The sequence below is a fragment of the Rhinolophus ferrumequinum genome, chromosome X, assembly GCF_004115265.2.
Source record: "Rhinolophus ferrumequinum isolate MPI-CBG mRhiFer1 chromosome X, mRhiFer1_v1.p, whole genome shotgun sequence".
NCBI classification, from domain to species: Eukaryota; Metazoa; Chordata; class Mammalia; order Chiroptera; family Rhinolophidae; genus Rhinolophus; species Rhinolophus ferrumequinum.
In genome coordinates this window covers 91,169,424-91,196,236 of record NC_046284.1, presented here as the reverse complement: position 1 = coordinate 91,196,236, position 26,813 = coordinate 91,169,424, and the positions used below count along the sequence as shown (strand labels likewise).

The 26,813-nt window shown below is 34.9% G+C and overlaps 1 protein-coding gene across 1 annotated transcript in view; it reads right to left on the bottom strand.

The window, feature by feature from the left end:
* Positions 1–686: 686 nt before the first annotated feature.
* Positions 687–26,813, bottom strand: part of LOC117017266 (60S ribosomal protein L7a-like) — an 80,715-nt gene continuing 54,588 nt past the window's right edge. The window contains exon 2 of the mRNA XM_033097303.1: positions 687–1,198. Coding sequence (XP_032953194.1) covers positions 687–1,198 — 512 coding nt within the window. The remainder of the gene's footprint in view (positions 1,199–26,813) is intronic.

The following is a 26,813-nucleotide window of genomic DNA, read 5'->3' as shown; positions in this document are numbered from 1 at the left end:
CACATATGTAACCTTGGACAAATTACTTGACGAGTTTGAACTTCAATTTTCCTAAACTATAAAGTAAATATAATACTAATGCTTGTCATAGGATTGTTTTTGATAATTTAAAGAAATTTTATACTCACATAAAGCATGTGCCATATAGTAGGTGCTCAATGAATGTTAGGTATTACTAATTATTAATTTCAGCATAATAATAAGCTATTTTTAATCACTTGTTCTTTCCAGTGTTTAAACTTTCGGCTTCAAGAGACTTCCTCACAAGATTATTATGATTTGTAAACATGATCCAACTCCTCTATAACAGTTATTTTGCTGGGAAGTAAGCAAGATCATGAATCAATAATGACTTGCAACCTCAGGACTTATTGATCTTGCTGTTTATCTTCTGTAATCTTCCTGGAAAACCCAATTATTTTGGGAAGTTACCCAAACTAGTTTACCCATTATTCTATATTAGTGTTATTAGTAACAAATTATGAAAGCATTTGATTGATTTTCTTGGGAAAAACAATCCCTTTATAATAGAGATATTACTCTATCCAATAAATTTATTAGCATATTATACTTTTTACAAAGAACAAATTGGAATAAATGGCTACAGGCTTTTTTTTGGTGTTGTTGTTTTTCTTAAAAGAGACTTTTTATTACTTTTATGTACAGAAAATGCCAACAGGATACACTCAGCCCAGCTTGGTGGCCAGTTCTTTAGCCTTTGCTGTTTCCAGCTTGGCAGTGCGAGCCACCAGCTTGGGGCCCAGGACGTTGCCTCCCCATTGACGTCGGATCTCATCGTATCTATCGTTGTAATTGGTACAGATAGCTTCCAGCAGCTTAGCCAGCGGTCCTTTGTCTTCCGAGTTAACCTGTGTGAAGGCAACGGTGGTGCAGGTCTTCCTGTGGACTAGACGCTCCAGCCTGGCCCTCCCCTTGATAATAGGGAAACCCCATTTATGGCACAGGGCAGGCAGGAAGACAGCTGGCCTGATGAGATCCACATCATGTGCAATCACTATCAGGTGAGCCTTCTTGTTCTCCACCAAAGTGGTGGCAGTATTAACCCCTGCTCGAAGGATAGGTGGCCACTTGGTGGGAACATCCCCCTTGCCAGCAGCTTTTATCTCAGCCCGAGCCAACAACCGGCTAGATGTTTTTTTAATGCATGTTCTTGTGATACATTCCACTTTTCTGGGCACTATGGTTGAGAGTTAAAGAGCTCTTTACCTGAGAAAAACTCTAAGAATACATGGCCCCAGTACATCTTATGAGGCTGGCCATTGTCAATGTTTTGAAGCAGAAATATTTTTTAATATAGCTGATATTCAGTAATACTGTAAAAACTATATATAGTGTCAGATGGGTACTAGACTTGCTGGCGGATCACTTTATAAATCATAAAAATGGCTAACCACTACACTGTACACCTGAAACTAATATAAAATAATATTGAATATCAAGTATAATTTAAAAAAAAAAGTCACCCGGGATATGTAGTACAGCATAGGAAATGTAGCCAATAATATTCTAATAACTATGTACAGTGTCAGGTGGGTAAGAGACTTATTGGGGTTATCCCTTTGTTATTTATATAAATGTCTAATAACTATGTTGTTTTGTACACCTGAAATTAATTTAAAAAATGTTAAAGATAAACAAATAAAATAAATATGTCTGATGCTGTTCCCCAATACTTGGTATAATGCTCGGTGTGGAATAAAAGCCCAGTAAATGTTTGTTGAATAAATGAGTCAATGAATGAATGAAAGCATGAAAAAATGAAATCATGAATGCATAAAGAGTTATCCACTATAAATGCTTGTGATGGTGGCTCTATTTCCCTTCCCAGTGCAAGTGTTTTATTGGATTTATAGACATGTTTAAAGACCTATGTCTTTGATAATGGACTCACTTTGTTGACAAATTCAACTGCCTTCCTGTTCCTTTTTTCAATCTGGTCTATCTGATTGACAAGAGGTAGTTTCTATGAAGTATAAAACTTTCTTTCATGCTTATGAGGTAGCTTGAATTTGAGCCTAATATTTGGAAGGCCAAAGGGAGCTATTTGCTAAAACAAAATGAGGTCTGAATTGGGTAGGGGTTCCCCAAAATGATATAAGAATCATCTGATATACATGTTAAAAATACAAATTGCTAGCTATCATCTGAGAATCTCCAAAGGCAGTACACCAAGAACTTCTTATGACCAGGCAGGTTGGGCAAAGACTGACATGGGGACGACTCTTATCTTACTTCTTAGAAGACTATGGGACTTACTCGAGGTAACAATCTCTCTCATGTATTTAATGTTAAGGTATATTAACACCTCTCCATATCACATCGAAGGATTTCTATGAGAATCATAAGAGGTTTATATTTTAAACCTTTATATTTTATGCAAACTTTTGAAATTTTTCCTAAAGACACTAACAAATCCGTTACGATTGCAATGCTTCTACTTATGTGGCACTAATTACAGGTTTACAGATAGGTTTTAGCAACCCTCTCATATAACCTTCCTAAAATCACTGAGACCAACCCACAGTAACCAAGACTCCCAATATGCCTTTTCTGGTTACTATTTTCCTGGTGATGAGCTACAATATTTGTGCAATTAAGAAATAGTCACTCTAGAAATGAAAAATATAACTACCATATGACCTAGCAATCCTACTTCTGGGTATATGTTCAAAAGAAAAAAAAAACATTTTCTTGAACAGATAACTTTATTCCCATATTTATTGCTGCATTTCATAATAACCAGAGTATGAAAACAACCTAAGTGTTTATCAGTAAATGAATGGATGAAGAAAATGTGGTATAGACATACAATGGAATACCATTCAGCTTTAAAAAGGAAGGAAATCCTGTCATTTGTGACAACATGGATGAAATAGGAGGGCATTATGCTAAATGAAATAAGCCAGACAAAGACAAATACTACAAGGTATCACAAGTGAAATCTATAAACAGAACAAAATATTATTGATTTTATTCCATATGCTAAAGAAGTGATCACCAGGATAAGTCCAGCAACCATCTGACACTGTATCACGCTTAAAAAGTAAATAAAATAAAAACAAAACAAAACAAACAAACAAAAAACAGAATAGAATGTGGTTGCCAGGGGCTGGGAAGTGGGGGAAATAAGGGGAGGTTGGTAAAATAATACAAATGTTCAGTTAAGATGAATAAGTTCTGAGGATCTAATGTATAACATGGTGACTATAATCAATAACATTGCATTGCATAATTGAAATTTGCTAAGATAGTAGAACTTACCTGTTCTCACCAAAAGAAAAAAAAATAAGTATGTGGGGTGATAGATGTGTTAGTTAACTTGATGGGTGAAATCCTTTCACAATGTGTACCTATATCAAGTAAAAAATATTAAAATTTGAAAAAAAAGTGCATCTTTGTTTTAAAGGACAAGAAAAATCAACTCTACTACCCAGTTGCTATTAGGCATTAACCATTTGGATTGCACTTATTTTTTTGGTTAGACTAATACTCTATCTTTAACAAATGCTTTTATAGTTATACTGAGAAAAAATAAAAATAAAAACTGTTGTTACTATATTAATAACTATTGTAATATTAACCTTTATAACTCAGTATGTATCTGGGAATTTTTGCTAGAGGCAAGAATTTGCATTAATCTAGTAAGACTTCCATAAAGTAAAGGGAATAAATGCACTATTAATCTAGCCAAGAAAATATTCTTGGCCCTCTTATGATTCTTGCCTATTAGTACTAGGCCCCAAAAAAGATGTTTCCTTTCTTTTAACAATAAAAACTATTATTAATAAAAATGTTATGGTAAAAGCCTTGAGCTAAGTGTTTTACATGCTTTATTTATTTTAAACTCCATGACAACTTTCTGGAGTAAGTGTGATTATTATCATCATTTTGCAAATGAGTACACTGAGATCAGAAGTCTTACAGCTAGTAAGTGGCGAAGTCAGGACATGTATTCATCTCTATCTAACTCCGGAAGCCAAATTCTTAATCACTGTCATTCACTGATTCTTAACCAAAAACCAATAGAAATTTAATAGTTTATATTTCTGTTTTTCAAGGTATTTATCTTCATTTCTTTATCCTTTCAGCTTGATTTTTTAAAAAACGCAAGAAATCGGGAAAAGTACAAATATCAGTTGCTTTAGACTAAAATGTTTTCTCTACTTAAACATCACTTGCTAGCTTTTAATACAAATGAACAAGTGTGTACGTGTAAATATGTATTCATAGTAATGTAGTCATAAAATCTAATTGTAAAATTTGTCTTCTTTGTTCTGAAGCCTTTCTTCTGGGTCTTTCCAGCCTCAATATGTATCCCAGGAACTGCTAGACCTTAGCAAGTGGTGAATGATCCTGTGTTTGTGCTCAAATTTAAAAGAGCAACCTTCTCAAGAGATCACAAGATGCTTTTACCAAGGTGTAAATATCAATGTTGATGCACATTGGATTCTCTGGAAGCAGACGTTGAGGTAGAATTTGGCATGAGAGGTACTTGTTAGAAAAGGGAAGGAAGCAGGATTAGGCCAAAGGAGAAGTTAAACAGCAAAGCAGGCCTGACAGCCTAGGGGAATCTTACAGGGGGCTCTAGAGACCATAGGGCCTGTCAGAGTCGTTCTCCATGTAGGATTGCCAAATTTAACAAATAAAAATACAGCACACCCAGTTAAATTTGAATTTCAGATAAACAATGAATAATTCTTTAGTATAAGTGTGTTCCATGCTGCTTGTCTGATGCAATGTTTTGTCTGGCCCATTAGCCAAAATGACTGGGACTTTATACCTCAGATTTGATCAACCATTGACTGTGGGCCAGCCCAAAAGGGGTACGTACTTGGGAAATGTGGCTCTTGCACCAGACTCTGCTTAGGCAATCCTCTCTTTGGCAGGTCCTGAAGTTGCTGCGAGCTGGAACAACAAACCCTTCCTTGAAGGGAGACCTTGGAGACATATATCTGTGTTCCTCACACATTCATAGCCAAGGGAAGTCTTGGTGTAACTTAAAGCTCCAGAACAAGGATTTTAACAAAGGTCTCCAGAAGATTCAAACTTTGCTGCTTAGAGGTTGCCTCACATTGGTACTGCAAGTGAATAATCTAGCGAGAAAGCTCTTTTCAGTCAACTGGGAAAGCAGTGAGGATGAACATTTATATACATTACAAATAATATGATAACCTTAGAAGTTCAGAGCAGGACCAACTTTATGGATGTATGACTACTGCAGTCACTCAGGGCCCCATGCTCAGGAGGGTCTTGCGCTTGGTTTAATGCTCTGCAGTTGCTGTCTTGAAATTCTTAATAATTTTATCTTTGATCTTTTATCTTGTTAGTAAAGTTTGATGGGACAATGGAGCATGCCTGTGAGCAGAGGATATACACACACAATATGTGGACCGGTCTTTCCTTATGTCCCTATTCATGAATAATATTTGGGATACTCCATAAGCACAGAATTCTGGTGGACCCATTCTGTGAGGGAGTTCAAAGTGAATGCAAGGTAGATAGATTACATCTATGACTGATAAGCCCCAAGAGGCCATGTTTTCTATTTGAATTAGTACTTTCTTCGACTGCAGAAAGAAGGGGATGAGGAGGGCAAAGTGGGTAAAGGGGTCAAATATATGGTAATGGAAGGAAACTAGACTTCAGGTGGTGAGCATGCAGTGGAGTATACAGATGTCATTATAATGTTGTATGCCTGAAAATTATATAATGTTATTAACTAATGTTACCCCGATAAGTTTAATAAAAAAGAAGGCAATAGCATTCTAAGAAATATAAATGACCAAGGAACTTTACCATATCCTTTCTTATGTTATTTGCCTGTGTTAGCCAACCACTTATGCTGAAAATGATGACATAGAAGGAAAGGTAAAGATGGGGTAACAAATAGTTATTTTTCCTTTCCTCTCAGATGTTCCTAACCCATCACTATCCTGAAGGTAGAATATTGGTGGAATGTATGTATATCAATAAGTGAAATGAAAATAGTTGAGTTAGTTTTTACAGTGTTTCCACTTTTCTGGTAAGAATGAAATATATGTGTATGTATGAACTATAAAATACAAACATTGTGATTTCAGTGATTCTACATATGAAATAAATGCTCTTATATTTGCATTTAAAACTAGCATAGCACAATAAAAACATGAATAGTAAAATTCATGCTAATTAACATTTTAATATATCTTTGTTTAGATTGACATTAAATAGCTGATTTAAAAACATTATGGCAAGTTGAGAGAAAAACTGCAGAAGAAAGGAAAAGCTTTATGTTTTAGTACAAGCATTTTTTTCCTGCATTTTGAGCAGGGGCCCATGTATCTGCATTTTGGGCTGGGGCCCTCAAATTATGCAGGAAGCTTTAGGTCAGAGGAATGGAATTAACTAGTATAAATGGAATAGAGTGGACAGGATCCTGAAAATCAATTTTATGGTAAAACACTGGTCATCCAGGAACATGACTATCAATGGATGGATGTGCACTACATTTAACAATTTGTTTTATAAGTTTTGGCTTAACTTACTAACATTGATTTCTGTCCTCACTCTGTTATTGAATATTTATCAAGTCTATTATGAATATAGCAATGTACTAGGAAATATGAAGGAGGATAAAGTGGGGTTGGGCTATAAGGACAACAAGCGTAGGCTACTTTCAGGGAGTTTGCATTTGAATAATGGTACTATTTTAATTATTTCTAGATTCTGAAATGCACCTATATCACAGTACACATACACATATACAAACACACACTCACACCTGCCATTCTCCCTTCCTCCTCTTTCAATATATTTTGTTCCCCTTCTTCCCAGATCCCCAGTCATTTTTAGGATGATGATGATGATGTTGGTAATAATGATGATAATGATGGCAGTAAACTTTATTCTGAGCACTTCACACATATTAATTCAGATAATTTTACAGCAGTCCTGTGAAATGTATACCTTTTTTATCTCCATTTTACAAATGAAAAAATGGAAGCACAAAGAAGTAATTTGCCCAAAATCAAACATCTAGAAAGTGAACAAGCTAGTATCACTTTCACTATCACTAAGTATAACTAAGTATATCACTAAGTATATACTTTCACTAAGTATAACTATCACTAACCAAGGTAGTCCCCATTAAGCTGCGTCATAGAATTTCCCCAAGTTTTGGGCAATAGTGACTTTTAGTAGTGTTCTTCAGATTTATATATGTGTACTGTGGCAGAAGGGAGGTACTGAAAATTCCTGCAAAATTTTAGGGGATTAATTTTCAGAACCTCAGCTTTGCTGAGCCCTCTAAAAAATGGTCTGCTTAGAGCAAACCTGTAATTGAGACTAGTTCCCTTTCTCACCTCCCTTTTGTACACCTTCCCTTTTTACAGAAGAAAAACCCTCATACTGAATCTTGTTATGATTCATTGCCCTGGGGTCTAACACACTACAGAGTGCCAACCAAAGGATAATTTAAAGTATTTGTAATAGTTTTAAGAAAGAGAATGACTTTTAAGACTGCATAACAATATCCTTTATAATTCAGGGGTTTCTAATTCTTTGTTATCAATAAATGTGAAGGAGGACCTAAACCAATCACCAGCTGACAGATTATTGAAAATAATTTTTGATGATAGATCACTATGTGAATTTTGTTGTCTAACTTAGGAGTTCTAAGAATTGGGAGGCAGTTTTATAGCAAAGCTCTTCTATTCCCATTCTCTTATTTAAGTGATTAGTTTTCTTAGTATGTATTAGTTGGTGCAAAAGTGATTGCGGTTTATAGAAAACAGTGAGTAACCACAAGATGGCAAAAGGGTTTTGAAAATTAATTTGGGGAATGTAATCAATAATGTTGTAAAGATTTTGTAGGGTATCTGATGGACAGTTGTCCCATTTGGGAGACCACCTCAGGAATGATGTAGACGCCTGATCACTGCACTGTACACCTGAAGCTGAAGCTGAACAATAATGAATGCCAACTATAATTTTGTATATGTATATGTATATATATGTATGCATATACTTACAAGAAGCAGAGTACAGCATTAGGAATACAGACAGTGGAAATGTAATGGCTCTGTGCGATGTCAGAGGGATAGTGGATGGGGAAGGGGGGTTCACACAGTGTGAGGGACATAAAAGATAAACGTCTAAGTATTACTTTGTCTTGTGCACCTGAAACTAATAAAAAAAAGTGATTGCGGTTTAAAAGGTTAAAAAGAATTGTAAAAACTGCAATTACTTTTGCACCAACCTAATAAATAGAACAGAGTAAGTGAATTTATGTCACATCCTGTTTCTTTCAAGTGCCATTCATTCATACGTACAGAAACTAATTGTGTAAAAATAGTATCATCTGCCTTATTAAGAAGTGCTTTTTCACTTAGATTACACTTTTATGTTTTATAATTATTTATCAAGACCTGTAATTATATTTGTTGTTTCTGACCATTTTTCTAATAATAATTGTAATGACAATTTAATCCTAAAATTGTTAAATGTGTAATACTAGCTGATTAAAGGAAATTTTTAAAATTTAGATTTTAATTTAAATACATATATTTATTGCATAAAAGAAAAGTAGTTTGATTAGTAAAAGATTTGCAAGGAAAAAGTGTATTACAGTAGGTAAAAATTCTGAGGGAGAAGTGACTGGAAATATAAAGTCAAGAAGAAAAATAAATAGTGTAAAGTTTCTGACAGTTAAAGAAGAACATGTTCATATAATTTATAATTTTTTAAAAAATAGATGATGGGAAATAGCACTGTAGTAACAAATTCCATCGGGTACCTTTAAGAGTGAGGTAATTGTTTTAAAATGTAAAAACTTAAAATATATGCTTCACACATATTTAACGTTATAATGAAAAATTTAAAGGTCAACTTAAAATTTTATGGAAAAGTACTTAGTTTAGTAAAACATTTTAAGACACACTAAAATAAAATGTCTGCAGACCTCATGATCTGGAAGAATTGTCTTGTAACCTAAGTATATTATGTTCTATTCATCTCTATTACACACTCCTTCAGCTCTTTTCAATGCCCAGAGTATCTTTTGAAGTTGATGAAAGCCTTGTGCCAAGAAAGAAGGAAGTATTAGCAAAAGGGAGAATACAAACCCATCAATTGTAGTGTCTCCAGAGGGTGATATTTAAAGAATAATCAATTTTATTCTTCTCTTCATGTTCAGGGAACTTTCAGCCTGCTTGCTTAATTTCAAAATTGCATCTTTCATAATTGCTTTCGGCCTACATACAGCATTGATGAGGACAAAGGTGTTCACCTTACAACTTCCCACTGGAATGGCCCCAGAATAAAGAGAGTAATGTTTTATAATTGAGAAATGAAACAGGGCAATTGCTTTCACCCTAGAAATGGCAAGCAAGATGACCAACAGAGGTGTAACCAAGATAGAAAGAATGAAGAACCAAATCACTTCTGACCAGCTGTATGCCTAACGCTACTGATTTAACCTCTCTGAGACTTGGTTTTCTCAAATAAGGAAAAAGTAGTAATACCTGTCTTACAGGTTTTTGTCAGATATGAATGAGATTAAGTGTGAAGAGTTTGGTAAAGTCCTCAATATAAAAAATGTAAGTAATCAGTGAAGTTGTCCTGAAAAGGAAAGAAACTTCTTGAAAAGATAAGGCCAGGAGATTCATTTTAATATATTAAAGTTTTCTTCTAAGTAGTGCCCTTTAAAAATGATGATTATTTCACATATACTGTCATTACTAAGACATTTTAGTAACTTTTCTTCTGGGATTGTCTGCAAAATACAGTAATTTAGAGTATCTGTCTTTATTCTCTTTTTTAAAAAAAGATTTTTTTATTAAAATATAGCTAATATACAATATTATAATAGTTTCAGGTGTATACCATAGTTATTCAACATTTATATACCTAAAGACGTGATCACCATGATAAGTCCAGCAACCATCTGACACTGTACCAGGCTATCACAATATTACTTACTATATTACATCCCCAAGACTTATTTGTTTTATACCTAGAAATTTGGACCTCTTATTCTTCTTTACCTGTTCCCACACTTTTTATATTTTTTCAATTAAAATATTATTTCATATTAATTTCAGGTGTATAGCATGGTGGTTAAACATTTATATAATTTAAGAAGTGATTCCCCTGACTAATCTAGTAATCACCTGGTACTATACATAGCTATTACCAAATTGACTATTTTCACTGTACTTCACTTCACATCAATATGATTATTTTGTAACTACCAGTTTTCACTTTTTATAAAAAAGTTATTAGGGTGACAATAGTTAGTAAAATTATACAGGTTTCAAGTGTATTTTTCTATAATACATGATCTATATATCACATTTTGTGTTCACCACCCAGAATCAGTTCTCCTTTTATCACCATGTATTTGACCCCCTTTTCCCTCTTCTACCACCCCTTCTCCCCTTACCCTCTGGCAACCAGTAAACTGTTGTCTGTGTCAATGAGTTTTTGTTTCTTTGTTTTGTGCCTTTGTTGCTTTCAGTTTTTATATCCCACATGTGAAAGAAGTTATATTATTATGCTAAGCAAATAAGTCAGAGAGTTTCTACTTCTTAATCCCTTCACCTTTTTCACCCTGCCACAACACCCTCCAGTCTACTACACCAACAAATCTAGTACCCATCTGACAGCATACAGAGTTATTACAATGTTATTAACTATATTCCTTATGTTATATCGTACATCCCAATGATAACTGTGTAACAACCAATTTGTACTTTTTAATCACTTCCCCTTTTTCACTCACCCCAACCTCCCTCCCATCTGGCGATCATCGATATGTTCTCTATATCTGTGATTTTGTTTGTGTTTGTTTATTTTGTTCTATAGATTCTACAGGTAAGCGAAAACACATTGCATCTGTCTTTCTCTGCCTGACATACTCCACTCAGCATAATACACTCCAGGTCCATCCATGCTGCTGCAGATGGCAAGAACCCATTTTCTTCCATGGTCGAGCAATACACACACACACACACACACACACACACACATATACATACATATATACATATACATAGATATAGATATACATATATGTACACATATATACATACAGATAGATAGATATCTCTATCTCTATATCTATATCTATATATGTATCTATCTATATGTATATATGTATGTATATATGTGTGTGTGTGTATGTGTGTGTGTGTGTGTGTGTGTGTATATATATATATATATATATATATATATATATATATATATTCCTCAACCATGGAAGAAACTATAATATATCTATGTGTGTGTGTGTGTGTGTGTGTGTGTGTGTGTGTATATATATATATATCACCACTTCTTCATTCATTCATCGATGGACACCCAGGCTGCCTCCACATCTTGGCCATTGTAAACAATGCTGCAATAAACATATGGATGCACATGTCCCCTTGAAGTATCATTTGGGTTTCTTTGGATAAATACCCTGAAGTGAGATTACTGGGTCCTCCTTTGTCTCTTGTTATAGTTTGTTTTAAAGTTTATTTTTTCTGGTACAAGTATTGCTACCTCAGCTTTTTTATGGTTTCCATTTTCATGAAACACTTTTTTTTCATCCCTTTACTTTCCATCTGAAGTGATCACTTTCAATCTGAAGTGATTATCTTGTAGACATCATATCAGAGGGTTTTGTTTTTTGATCCATTCAGCTCTTCTATATTCTTTGAGTGGAGCATTTAATACATTTACATTGAAGGTAATTGTTGATAGATATGTAGTTATTGTCATTTTATTATTCATACTTTTCTTTCTTTCTTTCTTTCGTCCTTCTTTCTTTCTTTCTTTCTTTTTTTTTTTTTTTTCATTTTAAGGAAGTCCTTCTAACATTCCTTGTAATACTGGTTTGATTTTGCTGAATTCCATTAGCTTTTTCTTGTCAGGAAAGCTCTTTATCTGTCCTTCAATTCTAAATGATAGTTTTGCTAGGTAGAGTAATCTTGGTTGTAGGTCCTTGCTTTTCATCACATTAAATATTTTGTGCCAATTCCTTCTGTCCTGCAAAGTTTATGTTGAGAAATCAGCTGACAATCTATGGGAGCTCCCTTATAAGTTGCCTTTCTCTTCCTGCTTTTAGGGTTCTCTTTTTGTCTTTAACCTGTGACATTCTAATTATAATGTGTCTTGTTGTGGACCTGTTTGGATTCATCTTGTTTAAGACTCTGTGCTTCTTGGACTTATATATCTATTTCCTACACTAGGTTATGAAACTTTTCAGTCATTATTTCCTTAAATAGGTTCTCAATCCCTTACTTTCTCTCTTCTCTTTCTGGTAACCCTATGATGCAAATGTTGTTATGCTTGATGTTGTCCCAAAGGTCTCAAACTATCTTCATTTTTTTTAAAATTCTTTTTTCTTTTTGCTGTTCCAATTCGACGGTTTCTCTTACTTTGTCTTCCAAATCACTGATTTGATCCTCTGCTTCATCTAATCTGCTGGTAATTCCTTCTAGTGCATTCTTCATTTCAATTATTGTATCCTTCGTTTCTGACTGGCTCTGTTTTATGTTTTCTGTGTCCTTTTTTATGCTGGCTATGTTTTTGTTGAAGTTCTCACTAAGGTCCTTGAGCATCCTTATAAGCATTGTTTTCAACTCTGAGGTATGTTGCTTGCTTCCATTTTGTTTAGTTTTTTTTTCTGGATTTTTCTCCGATTCTTTCCTTTGGAATGCATTTCTTTGTTTCCTCATTCTGGCCACTTCTCTGTTCATTTCTACTTATTAGGTAGATCTGCTATGTCTCCTAGTCTTCGTTGGGTGGCCTTAGGTAGTTGGTGCCCTGTGGGGCCCAGTGGCACAGTCTCCCTGGTCACCTGAGCCAGGTGCTACAGGTGTGTCTCTTGTGTGGATTGTGTGTTCCATCTTGTTATATTTGAGATTGATTGCTACTGGCACATCAGTGGGGGGGGGATAGACCCTCAGGGAGATTGGCTGTGGGGTTTGGCCACATCCATAGCTTACTGGCTGCTGTGCAAGAGTCTTACCCCACTCCTGAGTGGGATTTGCCCCAGTGGGCTCTGTTGCCTATTGAGAGCACTCTTTGTGGTCTGAAGCTAAACTCCAAGTATGTCAGTTCTGGAGCCTCTTGCAAGGGCCTCCAGTGCAGGCCCAGGTCACCCACTGCCTGTGACTTGACAGGGACTACCTGGTAGGAGCTACAAAGTGATCCGCAGTTGTTTGCTGTCTGTGCTAACCCTGGAGGCACATGGGAGAGGCCATGCTCTGAACTGAGGGCAGCTGCCACCAGTACTGGGCCTGGAATAGCTCTGCAAAAATCCAGGACAACCTGAGGCCTGCTACTATCTGCCAGCTTCCTTAAGGTTCAGCCCCTGAGAAAGCCTTGTGCAGTACACAATTTGGGTGAGGCAGGGTCTCAGGGAGTCACTAGAGTGGGAAAATTTGTGGTCAACTATTTAACGTAGACTCTGGTTTTCTGCCTGTGCTGAGCCTGGAGCTATTCAACAAAAGTCTCAGAGCACACTGAGGCCAGCTGCTGCCTGCCTGGGTCCTGTGGACTTTGATAGTTTTTCAAGAACGAGTGCAAGTGGGGCTGGCTGCTCTTGGAGTAAAAGTGCCTCTGGTGTTGGACAAGTTGGGTGGGGCAGGGTCTCAAGGTGTCAGCAGAGTGGAGCAGTGGAGCTTACCAGGCCAATCAAATTCAGATTTCACCTGTGGGGGAGGCCGCAACACAGGAGATATGGTGCCTGCCTGCTGGCTGCACTGTAGGAGGACTCCTCAAATGGAAGATAGTGACTGTCCTCCAGCCTTTGCTTTGAAGCCCCACACCTCAGTCTACCCCCATGTGCCTCTGACACCCCCAGTCACTGTCCTTTCATCAGAGCCTGAGGTGAATGCCTGCAAGTGAGAGTATGCACGTGTGCTGTTTAAAGGGAAGTCTGGGTTGCCTGCAGCCTTCTGTCCCACCCAGATGGTTGGAATCCTTACTGCTTTTTTCAGAGCCAGATGTTGTGGGAACTCCTTTTACTGGCCCGAGTACTATGGGCTGGGGAGGCCAGTGTGGGGATGGGGTACCCCACTCCTCTGGGGGGAACCTCCATGGCTGAGATATTCTTCTTGGTTCTCAACCACCACACGGAGGTTTGAGGTTAGCCAGTTCCATGTCTCCATCCCTCTTTCCAGTCTTGTCATGGCTTCTTCTTTATATCCTTAGTTACAAGACTTCTGTTCAGCCAGACTTCAGGTGGTTCTCAAGGTTGATTGTTTTATAACTTATTTGTAATTTTAATGTGTTCATGGAAGAAGGCAGGCACAGTGTTTATCTACTCTACCATTTTGGATCTCTAGAGTATCTGTCTTTTAAAGACTTTTTATAAAGTTTTCATTTTGAGGTAATTGTAGATTCACATGCAGTTATAAAAAATAATACAAAAAGATATTGTTTACCATTTCTCCTAATTGTAACATCTTGCAAAACCATAGTACATTATCACAAATAGTATATTGACATTGATATAATCCACTGATTTAATTCACATTTCCCGTGTGTGTGTGTGTGTGTGTGTGTGTGTGTGTGTGTGTGTATTTAAGAAGACATTTAATTTTGCACTGAAAATGTAGATGAAACCATTCATACTTTTCAATGATCAAGCCGCTGCTTATCTAAACAGAATCTGGATCAGAATTTCAGTACCCTTAAAAAAGGAAAACAGATAGTAATCCACAGAAGCTTTACTGCTTGGTAAAATGTCATTATGACTCTAGGGTTGTGAAAACCTTCTTAATAAAGTACAAAATATACAAGCCTGAAAGGAAAAGATTGATATATTGGATTATATCAAAATTCAAACCTTCTATATAAGAAAATACACCATTAACAAAATTTATAGACCAGATATAGTCTGGTTAAAAATAGTTGCTATGCAGCCTTAAATGATACATTGGACCCCTTGGATTTAATCGATATTTTCAGAGCATTTCACCCCAATGCTGCAAAATACACGTTCTTCTCAAACGCACATGGAACATTTTCCAAGATAGACCATATGTTAGGCCACAAAACAAGTCTTGATAAATTTAAGAAAATTGAAATCATACCAATTGTCTTCTCTGACCACAGTGCTATGAAATAAGAAATGAACTACAGGAAAAAAACTGAAAGACACACCAATTCATGGAGGCTGAATAACATGTTACTAAATAATGAATGGGTCAACCAGGAGATCAAGGAAGAAATCAAAAGATATCTCGAGACAAACGAAAATCTATGGGATGCCACGAAAGCAGTCCTAAGAGGGAAATTCATAGCCTTTCAGCCCTACCTGAAGAAACAAGAAACAACACTAATCAACAGTTTATCTTCACACTTAAGGGATCTGGAAAAAGAACAGCAAAATAAGCTAAAAGGGAGCACAAGGAAGGAGATAATAAAGATCAGAGTGAAATAAATGAAATAGAAACCAGAAAAACAATACAAAAGATCAATGAATCCAAGAGTTGGTTCTTAGAGAAGATACACAAAATTGACAAACCTTTAGCCAGACTCATTAAAAAAGAGAGAGAGAGGACCCAAATTAATAAAATCAGAAATTAAAGAGGAGAAGTGACAACAGACACCGCAGAAATACAAAAAACTTTAAGAAATTACTATGAGCAACTATATGCCAACAAATTTGACAATCTGGAAGAAATGGACAATTTTCTAGAGGAGTACACCTTCCAAGGCTAAGTCAAGAAGAAACGGAAAACCTGAATAGACTGATTGCGACCAGGGAAATTGAAGCAGTAATCAATAATCTCCCAACAAACAAAAGCCCTGGACCAGATGGCTTTACAGGTGAATTTTACAAAACGTTCAAAAAACGATTATCACCTATTCTCCTCAAGCTCTTCCAAAAAATCCAGAAAGAGGGAAGACTCCCAAACACTTTTTAAAGAGCCACTATCACCCTGATCCAAAAATCAGACAAAGACACCACAAAAAAAGAAAACTACAGGCCGATATCGCTAATGAACATAGATGCAAAAATCCTCAACAAAATATTAGTGAATAGAATTCAGCAATGCATTAAAAAGATCATAAACCATGATCAAGTGGGATTCATCCCTGGTATGCAAGGGTGGTTCAACATCCGCAAATCAATTAATGTGATACACCACATTAACAAAATGAAAAATAAAAATCACATGATCATATCAATAGATGCAGAAAACGCATTTGATAAAATCCAACGACCATTTATGGTAAAAACCCTTAAAGAAGTGGGAAGAGAGGGATCATATCTCAACATAATAAAGGCCATATATGACAAACCCACAGCTAACATCATACTCAATGGGGAAAAGCTAAAACCATTGCCCCTAAGATCAGGAACAAGGCAAGGTTGCCCACTTTCTCCACTTCTATTCAACATAGTGCTGGAAGTTCTAGCCACAGCAATCAGACAAGAAAAAGAAATAAAAGGCATCCAAATTGGTAAGGAGGAAGTAAAATTGTCTTTATATGCAAATGATATGATATTATATAGAGAGAATCCTAAAGACTCCACCAAGAAACTATTAGAGTTGATAGATGAATCTGGTATAGTAGCAGGATACAAAATTAATATTCAGAAATCAGTTGCGTTTGTATATACCAATAATAAAACATCAGAAGGAGAAATTAAAAAAGCAATCCCATTTACAATTGCTCCAAAGACTATAAAATACCTGGGAATACATTTAACCAAAGAAGTAAAAGACCTGTACTCAGAAAATTATAAGACACTGAAGAAAGAAATGAAGGAAGATACAAATAGTTGGAAACACATACCATGTTCATGGATAGAAAGAATTAATATAGTTAAAATGTCCATACTGCCTAAGGCAATATACATATTCAACGCAATTCCTATCAAACTACCAGTGATGTTTTTCACAGAAATAGAACATATAATCCTAAAATTTATATGGGACCATAAAAGACCCTGGATAGCCTCAGCAATCTTGAGAAATAAGAACAAAGTGGGAGGTATAACAATACCTGACATCAAATTATCCTACAAGGCTACAGTAATCAAAACAGCATGGTACTGGCATAAAAACAGACACATAGATCAATGGAAAAGAATAGAGAGTCCAGAAATAAATCCATGCCTATATGGCCATTTAATCTACCACAATGGAAGCAAGAATTTACAGTGGGGTAAAGACAGTCTATTCAATAAATGGTGCTGGGAAACCTGGACAGACACATGCAAAAAATGAAGCTGGACCACCTCCTTACACCATATACAAAAATAAATTCAAAATGGCTTAAAGACTTAAATGTAAGATCTGAAACCATAAAATACCTAGAAGAAAATATAGGAAGAAATTTCACAGACATTACTCAGAGTAAGATTTTTACTGATATATCCCCTCGCTCGAGGGAAGTAAGAGAAAAAATAAACATGTCTGATTACATCAAACTAAAAAGTTTTTCCACAGCAAAGGAAACCATCAATAAAACAAAAAGGGATCCTACTGAATGGGAAAAGATATTTGCCAATGATATATCTGATAAGGGGTTAATATCACATATTTATAAAAAACTCACTCAACTCAACTCCAAAAAAACAAAAGACCCGATTAAAAAATGGGCAGAGGACTTGAAGAGACATTTTTCTAAAAAGGACATACAGATGGCAAACATACATATGAAGAAATGCTCAACCTCACTAACCATCAGAGAAATGCAAATAAAAACCACAATGAGATACCACCTCACCCTAGTCAAAATGGCTGTCATCAACAAATCAACAAACAACAAGTGCTGGTGCGGATGTGAAAAAAAGGGAACGCTTGTGCACTGTTGGTGGGATTGCAGATTGGTGCAGCCACTATGGAAAACAGTATGGAGGTATCTCAAAAATCTGAAAATGGAACTACCCTATGATCCAGTAATTCCACTCCTAGGTATCTATCCGGAGAAATCCAAAACTCCAATTCAAAAATTTTTATGCACTCCTATGTTTATTGCAGCACTATACACAATAGCCAAGACATGGAAACAACCGAAATGCCCATTGGTAGATGACTGGATTAAGAAACTGTGGTACATTTATACAATGGAGTATTATGCAGCCATAAAGAAGAAAGACCTTGAGAACATTATGTTAAGTGAAATAAGTCAGATGGAGAAACACAAATATCATATGATCTCACTTATATGCGGAATCTAAAGAAAAGAATAAGTGAATGAACTAATCAGAAACAGTTTTGGAGACATAGATGAAAAACTGAGGGTTGCTAGATGGCCGGGGGGGGTGGGGATAAAGGGGAAGGTGAGGGGATTAGAAAACAGTTGGTAACCACAAGATGGCCACGGGGTTTTGAAAATTAATTTGGGGAACGTAATCTATAATGTTGTAAAGATTTTGTAGGGTATCTGATGGACACGTGTCCCATTTGGGAGACCACTTCAGGGATGTGTAGATGCCTGATCACTGCACTGTACACCTGAAGCTGAACAATAATGAATGCCAACTATAATTTTATATATATATATATATATATATATATATATATATATATATATATATATATATATATATATGTATGTATATAGTTACAAGAAGCGCAGTACAACATTAGGAATAGAGACAGTGGAAATGTAATGGCCCTGTGCGATATCAGAGGGATAGTGGATGGGGGAGGGGGGTTCACGCAGTGTGAGGGATATAAATGATAAAAGTCTAAGTATTACTTTGTCTTGTGCACCTGAAACAAAGAAAAAAAAAGTTGCTATGCATATAAAGGACAAAACATTAGTATCAAGAATATACAAATATATTCTGTAAATGAACGTGAAGACAAAAAACATTATAGAAAAATGAAGACTATAGGGTAATTCATAGAAATGGAGTATAAATGGAAGTATTAATAAAAATGCTCAATTAGGGACATGAATGTTAAAATAACAAAACTATTGCCTTTCATTCTTTCTAGGACTTTGAAAGTTGATAACATAAAATGGAAATGGGTAAAAATAATAACACGTATTAATTAATTGTGGTATGTCAATTATTATATTTCATCCTCAAGACAGATCTACCATGTTTCTCCGAAAAGAAGACCTAACCGGAAAATAAGCCCTGGCATGATTTTTCAGAATGACATTCCCTGAACAGAAGCCCTAATGCATCTTTTGGAGCAAAAATTAATATAAGACCCAGTCTTATTTTGGGGGAAACAAGGTATGAGGCAGGTGATGTCAGTCTAAATTGGATCAGCTGCATTGGAGGACAGTTTCGTAGTACAGTATCTATTAAATCTTAAAATGTTCACATTCCATGACTCAGCAATTTCAGTTCTTAGCATCTACCCTGGAGATATACTTGCTGATGTGCACAAAGAAGCATGTACAAGGATGTTTACTTCAGCAGTGTCTGTAAAAGTGAAAACTTGGAAATAATCTAAATGTCCAATAGTAAGTGAAGGGTTAATTGTCTATTTATAATAGTAGCTTGAATGAATACAGTTTTGAATACTAACATAAACAGATCTTCACAATATATTGATGAATAGAAAAAGCAGCTTTTAGAACAATATCATTTAAGTTAAACATACACATTGCACTTTACATTTTAGTATATAGTATATAGATAATACGTATAAATATATAAATGATGTAATTTAATCTTAATTAAACTTAATCTTCATTAAGAAGAAACTTAAGCTCAGAGAGTCTAAGCCACTTTCCATTTGATATTTATAGGACATCTCAAAGCATTGTAATTACTTGTTTTCTATGTGCAACAGCAGGAGGATACACAAGGATAAATCAGGTTTCTAATCTCAGTTATGCTACTAACTGGCTATATTGTTATTGATAAGTCAGTTACCCTCTCTGACTCTTATTATTTCAATTGAAAAATGACTATAATACTCCCGTAACTTACAGGGTTGTTTTTATATATGAGTTACCATGTATAAATATCTTAGCACTGTACCTGGCTCGAAATAAGCCCTCAAAACATGGTAGCTATTCTTAATAACATTGAGGAAGAGAAAGAAATACAGCACTAGTGATTAACTCTGGGGATGTTCAGCAAGAGGTTTGTTAGGAAATAATATCTTAGTTGAGCTTTTTTCGTAAGGTAGGTAGGGTGTTTTAGGCTGTGGAAATAATATACCTGTATGTTGTTGGAATGAAAGCTGAGGAGAAACACAATGGGGAAATTTTTAAAATTTATTTTTCAATTACAGTTGACATACAATGTTATATTAAGTTCAGGTGTACAACTTAGTGATTAGACATTTATATACCTTACAGTGTGATCACCACAATCGGTCTAGTACCTATCTGACACCACACATAGTTATTACAATGGGAAATCTGATGAGCTACTTGCAGCTGAATAAAGGAGTGCCACGGAGAGGGAGTATGGGTAAGATTGTGAAAGAACTTGGTTGTCTTGTTATGATATTTGGGCTTAATTCTATTGATTAAGTGGAAGTATTGAAGAGCTTTAAATAAAGAATCATAAAGAATTAACCCAAGATTGCAGAGTTGAGCATATATTATAGTGGGGAACTAAGAAGCTTTAATTAAGGTAGTGGCCATAGGAGGGAAGAAGCCAAACAGAGTCTGAATAGCAGGTCCAAACCAGTAATTAAAGCAAGATACTTGCTACAAATTCCAGTGACTCAAGTCATAAGACAGTAAGGAGAACCAGGGAAGACAGGAAAAAGTGAGAAGAGGAATATCATACTAAGAATTATATCAAATATATTACAAATCCTGCTGAAATTATTTCTTGTGGTAATTGTTACATATATTTTAAAGAATTTAGGAGGAAACTTTGTCTTTTATATTTACCCAGATATTTTCCATATCTATTGCTTTATTTCTAACGATTCAAGTTTCCCTCTAGTATAATTTCCCTTTATCCTATAAAACTTCCTTTAATATTTCTTGTAGAGCAGTTTTGTGGTGACAAGTTCTCTTAATTGTCCTTCATCTGAGAATGTCTTTATTTTGCCTTCATTCCCAATGGGATTTTTTTCTAGATATAGAAATTGGGGTTGACAGTACTTTTCTCTCTCAGTATGTTAAAGATGTTCTATTGTCTTCTTGTCTCATTGGTTTTTGATGAAAAGTCTGAAGTCATTTAAATCTTTGTTTTTCTATAGGCTGATTTTCTCTAGCTGCTTTCAAGGATGTCTTGATCTTTGGTTTTCAGCATTATGATTATGTGTCTAGGGATATTTCTATCTGAATTTTCCTGTTTTGAATCTGGTGAATTTCTTAAGTCTATAAATATATGTCTTTTATTAAATTTGGGGGAAATTTCTCTTAATACTTCTTCAAATACATTATGTATATCAATTATTTTCTGCTTTCATTCAGAATTCCCAGGAACACATATGTTATACCATTTGTTATTGTCCCACAAATCTCTGAAGCTCTGTTTAAATTTCATGATTTTATTCTCTGCACCTTAAATTATATATTTTACATTGATCTATCTTCAAATTCATTGACTTTGCTCTGTCATCTCCATTGTAATATTGAACCATCTAGTGGTTTTTAAATTTCAGGTATTATAGTTTTCAGTTCTAGAAGGGTCATTTGGTTATATTTTACAACTTATATTTTTCTGTTGAGAATTTGATCTTTCTATTCACTTCTATTTACCTCACAGAACATAGTTAAAACATCTGATTTGAAATACTTTTGTTGTTGGTATATCCAGCATTGAGGCCATCTAGGGATGAATATCTGATTATTATCATTTTCCTTAAGAATTGATTATAATTTCTTTGGTTATTTCTATATTGAATAATTTTGGATTATATTGTGGACATTATGAGTGTTCTGGTGCACAGACTCTGGGCCCGGTTATATCCTTTAGAGATTTTTTATTTTATTTTTGTTTGTTTTAGTAGGATATCAACTCAGTTCGGTTCAAACTACAATCTCTGCCTCATCTGTTGTAGGTGATGGTTTCAATATCAGTTCAGTTTCCTAGGGCTTTCTAACCTAGTTTGAATCTATTCGACATATGCATAACTCAGGATTGAGCATGAGTTTGAATGGGCTCATACACAGAATTAGAGGATCCCTTTCTTTGCCTTTATTCTCTCCAGGATTCCCCTTGCACTCTATGGTCCACAATGTTCTCTTTCCAATTTTTCTGCCCGGTAAAATTCAGTTACTGTGCAGTTCAAAACACTAAGCCAACTTTAGAGCAAATCCATATGAAAAAAAGAGATTTTAAAAATTCAGGAACTCATCCTCCTGCAGGTCATTTCTCCAATTTTTGAATTCCCTCCATAATCTTCCTGCTATTATTTATTCTTTGGAGTCTTCACATAGTGTGTGTGTGTGTGTGTGTGTGTGTGTGTGTGTGTGTGTGTGTGTGTGTGTCTGTGTGTGTGTCTGTGTGTGTTGTCCAGTTTTTAGTTGCAATCAGCAGGAGAGATGTTTTGTTATTGGATTAGGCTGCCATGTCAAAAACAGAATTTCATTTATCTTTTTTTTTAATCATACTCATGTTAAAGTGTTTGTCAAACTGTCCCATAATATGATATTCACTTGCTAATTGTTTATTGTGTTGGTTTTCTTTACTGCCAAAGTTTTCTTCATTTGTTTTGGAATTTTGTTTTGCAAACTCATTTTGAGAGGGTATCTTTGTTATATCTCTTTCTCTCTTCCTCTCATCTCCTTAATGCAATCTGTAACTTATAGTCTATGAACTATCCTAGCAACCTTAATGTATATATAGTACTACTATGGTTACTATTACTATTAATAATAGTAATTAGAGCTAACATTTATATGTCTTATACTACCCACCAGGTTTTAGTGCAAGTGTTTTACATTCATTATTTGTACTTTAAAATAATGTTTTATATATGTACAAAATATCTTGCTGGGATTGATAGAAATTGCATTAAATCTATAGATCATTTGTGGGGAACTCACATCTTTACTATTATTACTTGGTGTTCTAGTCCACGAACACAGTATGTCTCATCATTTATTTAAATTTTCTTCGATTTATTTAATCAGCATTTTTTAGTTTTTAGCACACAAGTCCTGTACATTTTTTGTTAGATTTATACTTCAGTATTTCATTTTTTGGATGATTAGAAATAATATTGTGTTTAAATTTTTCGTTTCCTTCTGTTCATTGTTAGCATATAGAAATACGATTGATATGTTGATTTTGTATCCTATGATCTTGCTGAGCTCACTTTAGTTGTAGGAGTTTCTTTGTTTTGGGGTTTTGGTATATTCTTTGGGATTATGATATAGACCATTATGTCATCTGCAGACAGGGATGGTTTTACTTCTTTCTTTCCAATTTTAATGCCCTTTATTTCCTTTTCTTGTTTTGTTGCTCTGGCTAGAACTTCCAGTAGTACCATGTTTAATAATGTGGTGAAAGTGGGTATCCTTGTCTTGTTCCTGATCTTAGTGGGAAGGCATTTAGTCTTTCTTCATTAATTATTATGTTAGCTGTAGTGTTTTTGTAGCTCTTTATCAAGTTTAGGAAGTTTGCCTTTATTCTTAGATTGCTGTAAGGTTTTTTGTTTGTTTGTTTTGTTTTGTTTTTCATGAATGGCTGTTGGATTTTGACGAATTCTTTTTCTGTTTCAATTGATATGATCCTGTGGTTTTTCTACCAAGTTTTTTTTTAAGTTTTAGTTTTTTCAATTACAGTTGATATTCAGTATTATATTAGTTTCAGGTGTACAGCATAGTGGTTAGACAATTATATGACTTATGAAGTGATCCCTCCAATAAGTCTAATACCCACCTGGCACAATACATAGTTGTTACAATATTATTGATTATATTCCCTATGCTGTACTTTATATCCCTGTAACTATTTTGTAACTACCAATTTGTACTTCTTAATCCCTTCAGCTTTTTCACCCAGTTCCCCAAGCCCCCTGCCATCTGGCAACCATCAGTTTGTTTTCTGTACTTATGAGTCTGTTCTGTTTTGTTTGTCAATTTATTTTGTTTTTTTTTTTCAGATTCCACAGATAAGTGAAGTCATATGGTATTCATCTTTCTTAGTCTGACTTATTTCACTTAGCATAATACCCTCAAGGTTCATCCATGTTGTCACAAATGGTAAGATATCATTTTTTTTCTTTTCTATGGCTGGGTAATATTCTATTGTATATGTGTACTACATCTTTCTATCCAGTCATTTATTAATGGAAATTTAGGTTGCTTCTTTACCTTGGCTATTGTGAATAATGCTTGATACATGAACATTCAAGTTTGGTGAGGATAAATCAGAGGAAATTATTAATTTTACAAAAGGATTGAGTTTCTTTGGTAAATAAGTTTTCCAGGGCATATAAAATTTAATGTTTTTATTTTATTGTATTAGGAGGTGGTAAATCAAAGAAGATGTAGTATATATATACAATGGAATACTATTCTGCCATAAGGAAAGATGAAATAGTGCCATTTGTGACAACGTGGATGGATCTTGAGATTATTATGCTAAGTAAAATAAGTCAGACAGAAAAAGTCGAGAAACAAGATTTCACTGATATGTGGGATATAAAACAGAAAGCAACAAAGGAACAAGACAAATAAAGAAACAAAAACTCATAGACACAGGCAATAGTTTAGTGGTTACCAGAGTGTAAGCAGGGAGGGAGGTGGTAGATGAAGGTAAAGGGGATCAAATACATGATGATGGAAGGAGAACTTACTCTGGGTGGTGAACACACAATGGGATTTATAGATGATGTATTACAGAATTGTACACCTGAAACTTATGTAACTTTACTAACAATTGTCACCCCAATAAACTTTAATTAAAAAATAAGTTTTACATTTTTTAAAGCAGCATAACTAACATGTAAAGTCAAGTATGCCTATTCATTATTACTTATTACATTTTCTAGAAATTTCTAGAACATGATTTGAAAGAGAATATTTCTGGATATGAAAAGCCATCATAGATATGTAATTTGCATATCAAAATTTGAGTGTCTGACATATTTAGATGACTTATGAGTTTGATAAAATAGAATATTTGAAATTAAATGACCTCATAGAAACCCATGTCTTATGGATACGTCATTATTTGAACCCACAAAAACAAAATGACAGTAAGGAGCAGCTCTTATCCTCACTGTCTCTTATCAAACTTCTGCCTGTGCTTGTGATGCATTAGGTCATCCACTGAAAATGGTTACTAAAATGCCCTGAAATCTCTGTTCAAACCACATTTTTCTTTTTAACATCCAGGTTAGAATTAGTTCTGCCAATACAATGTGAGATTGCCTGAGGGGTGTGTGTGTGTGTGTGTGTGCGCGCGCACGCGCATGCGTGTTCTTCTGTACATTTTTGGGTTTCGAAGGCGGTCCTGCTGATGAATATTTTTAGCTGATGAATATTTCCATAGCCCTTCAGTTCCCTGAGATTTCCTAATGTCTATTTATGATTAATTTTATTCACAACTTAATGTATTTTTAAATTGAACTTAGTATAAAATTAGTCCCTCGGATTTGAAATCTGACAACAGAGATTTTGGCTTTTTGTTGTTGTTGTTGTTGTTGCTGAGTGATTTTCTACTTCTCAGCTTAGGGTGATACACAACCTATGTTCATGAAGTAGGGTATGAAAAATAATGCCATAACAGTGTTGTGTCTTATAATTTGCCTGAAATTTACAACATATGAATGTTTTGTCTTTTTAGTGTAAATAGAGAGCATATCTCCAGACCAATGGTTCTCAAACTCAAGCATCTATCTGAATTTCCTGGAAGACTTTTTAACAAATAGAGTGCTGGGCCCCATTCCCAGGGTTTCTGATTGTGTATGTCTAAGGTGAGCTGGAGAATTTGCATTACTAACAAGTTCCAAGTTATACTGAGGCTGCTTTTTGAGGGACCATACTTTGAAAACTACTGCTCTAGGAAGATGGAAAAAATAAAGGGTTTTAATCCTCGTTTGGGCAAAAGTTATTTGAGTGAGCTTAAGCAAGTCATATATATTCTATTCCTCAGTTTCTTCATCTGATAATTAAGATTAGTGATACTAGTACCATTTGTGACAACAAGAATAGATCTTGAGATTATCATGCTAAGCAAAATAAGTCAGACAGAAAAAGTAGAGAACCATATGATTTCACTGATATGTGGTATATGAAACTAAAAACAACAAAAGAACAAGACAAACAAATGAAGAAACAAAAACTCATAGACGTAGACAATAGTTTAGGGGTTACCAGAGGGTAAGGGGGTGTGGGGCTCTAGAAGAGGGTAAACGGTGTCTAATATATGGTGATGGAAAGAGAACTGACTCTGGGTGTTGAACACACAGTGTGAGATATGGATAACATATTACAGAACTGTACATCTGAAATCTATGTAACTTTACTAACAAGTGTCACCCCAATAAACTGTAATTTAAAAAAATATTCAGTGATACCAGTTCAACCGACTTTTTAGAGTTGTCAAGAAGATTCAGTGGAATAATGCATAAGAAAATATTTTTGAAAATTAAAAAAATAAACACTTGTGTGAAATGTTTTCAGACATTCTGAGAAGACAGAATGATAATGTAAAAAATATTCACTTAAGAATACGGCAGATTACACAATATTTCTGATTTTAGTTCCCTCATATTTTTTTCCTCTTTTTCCACTTTTTATAGCATATCAATGAATGCATTTTGGTTATTATCACTCAGTAGATAAGTGATAGGTGAATGAATAAACTCTTTAGCCTTGAGTCTCTGATTTTGCTTTTCCTCACCCATGGTTTCTGGGTAGCCCTCTCTTTTCTCCCAATGCTTATTGTAGAAATATTTCACAGGGAATGA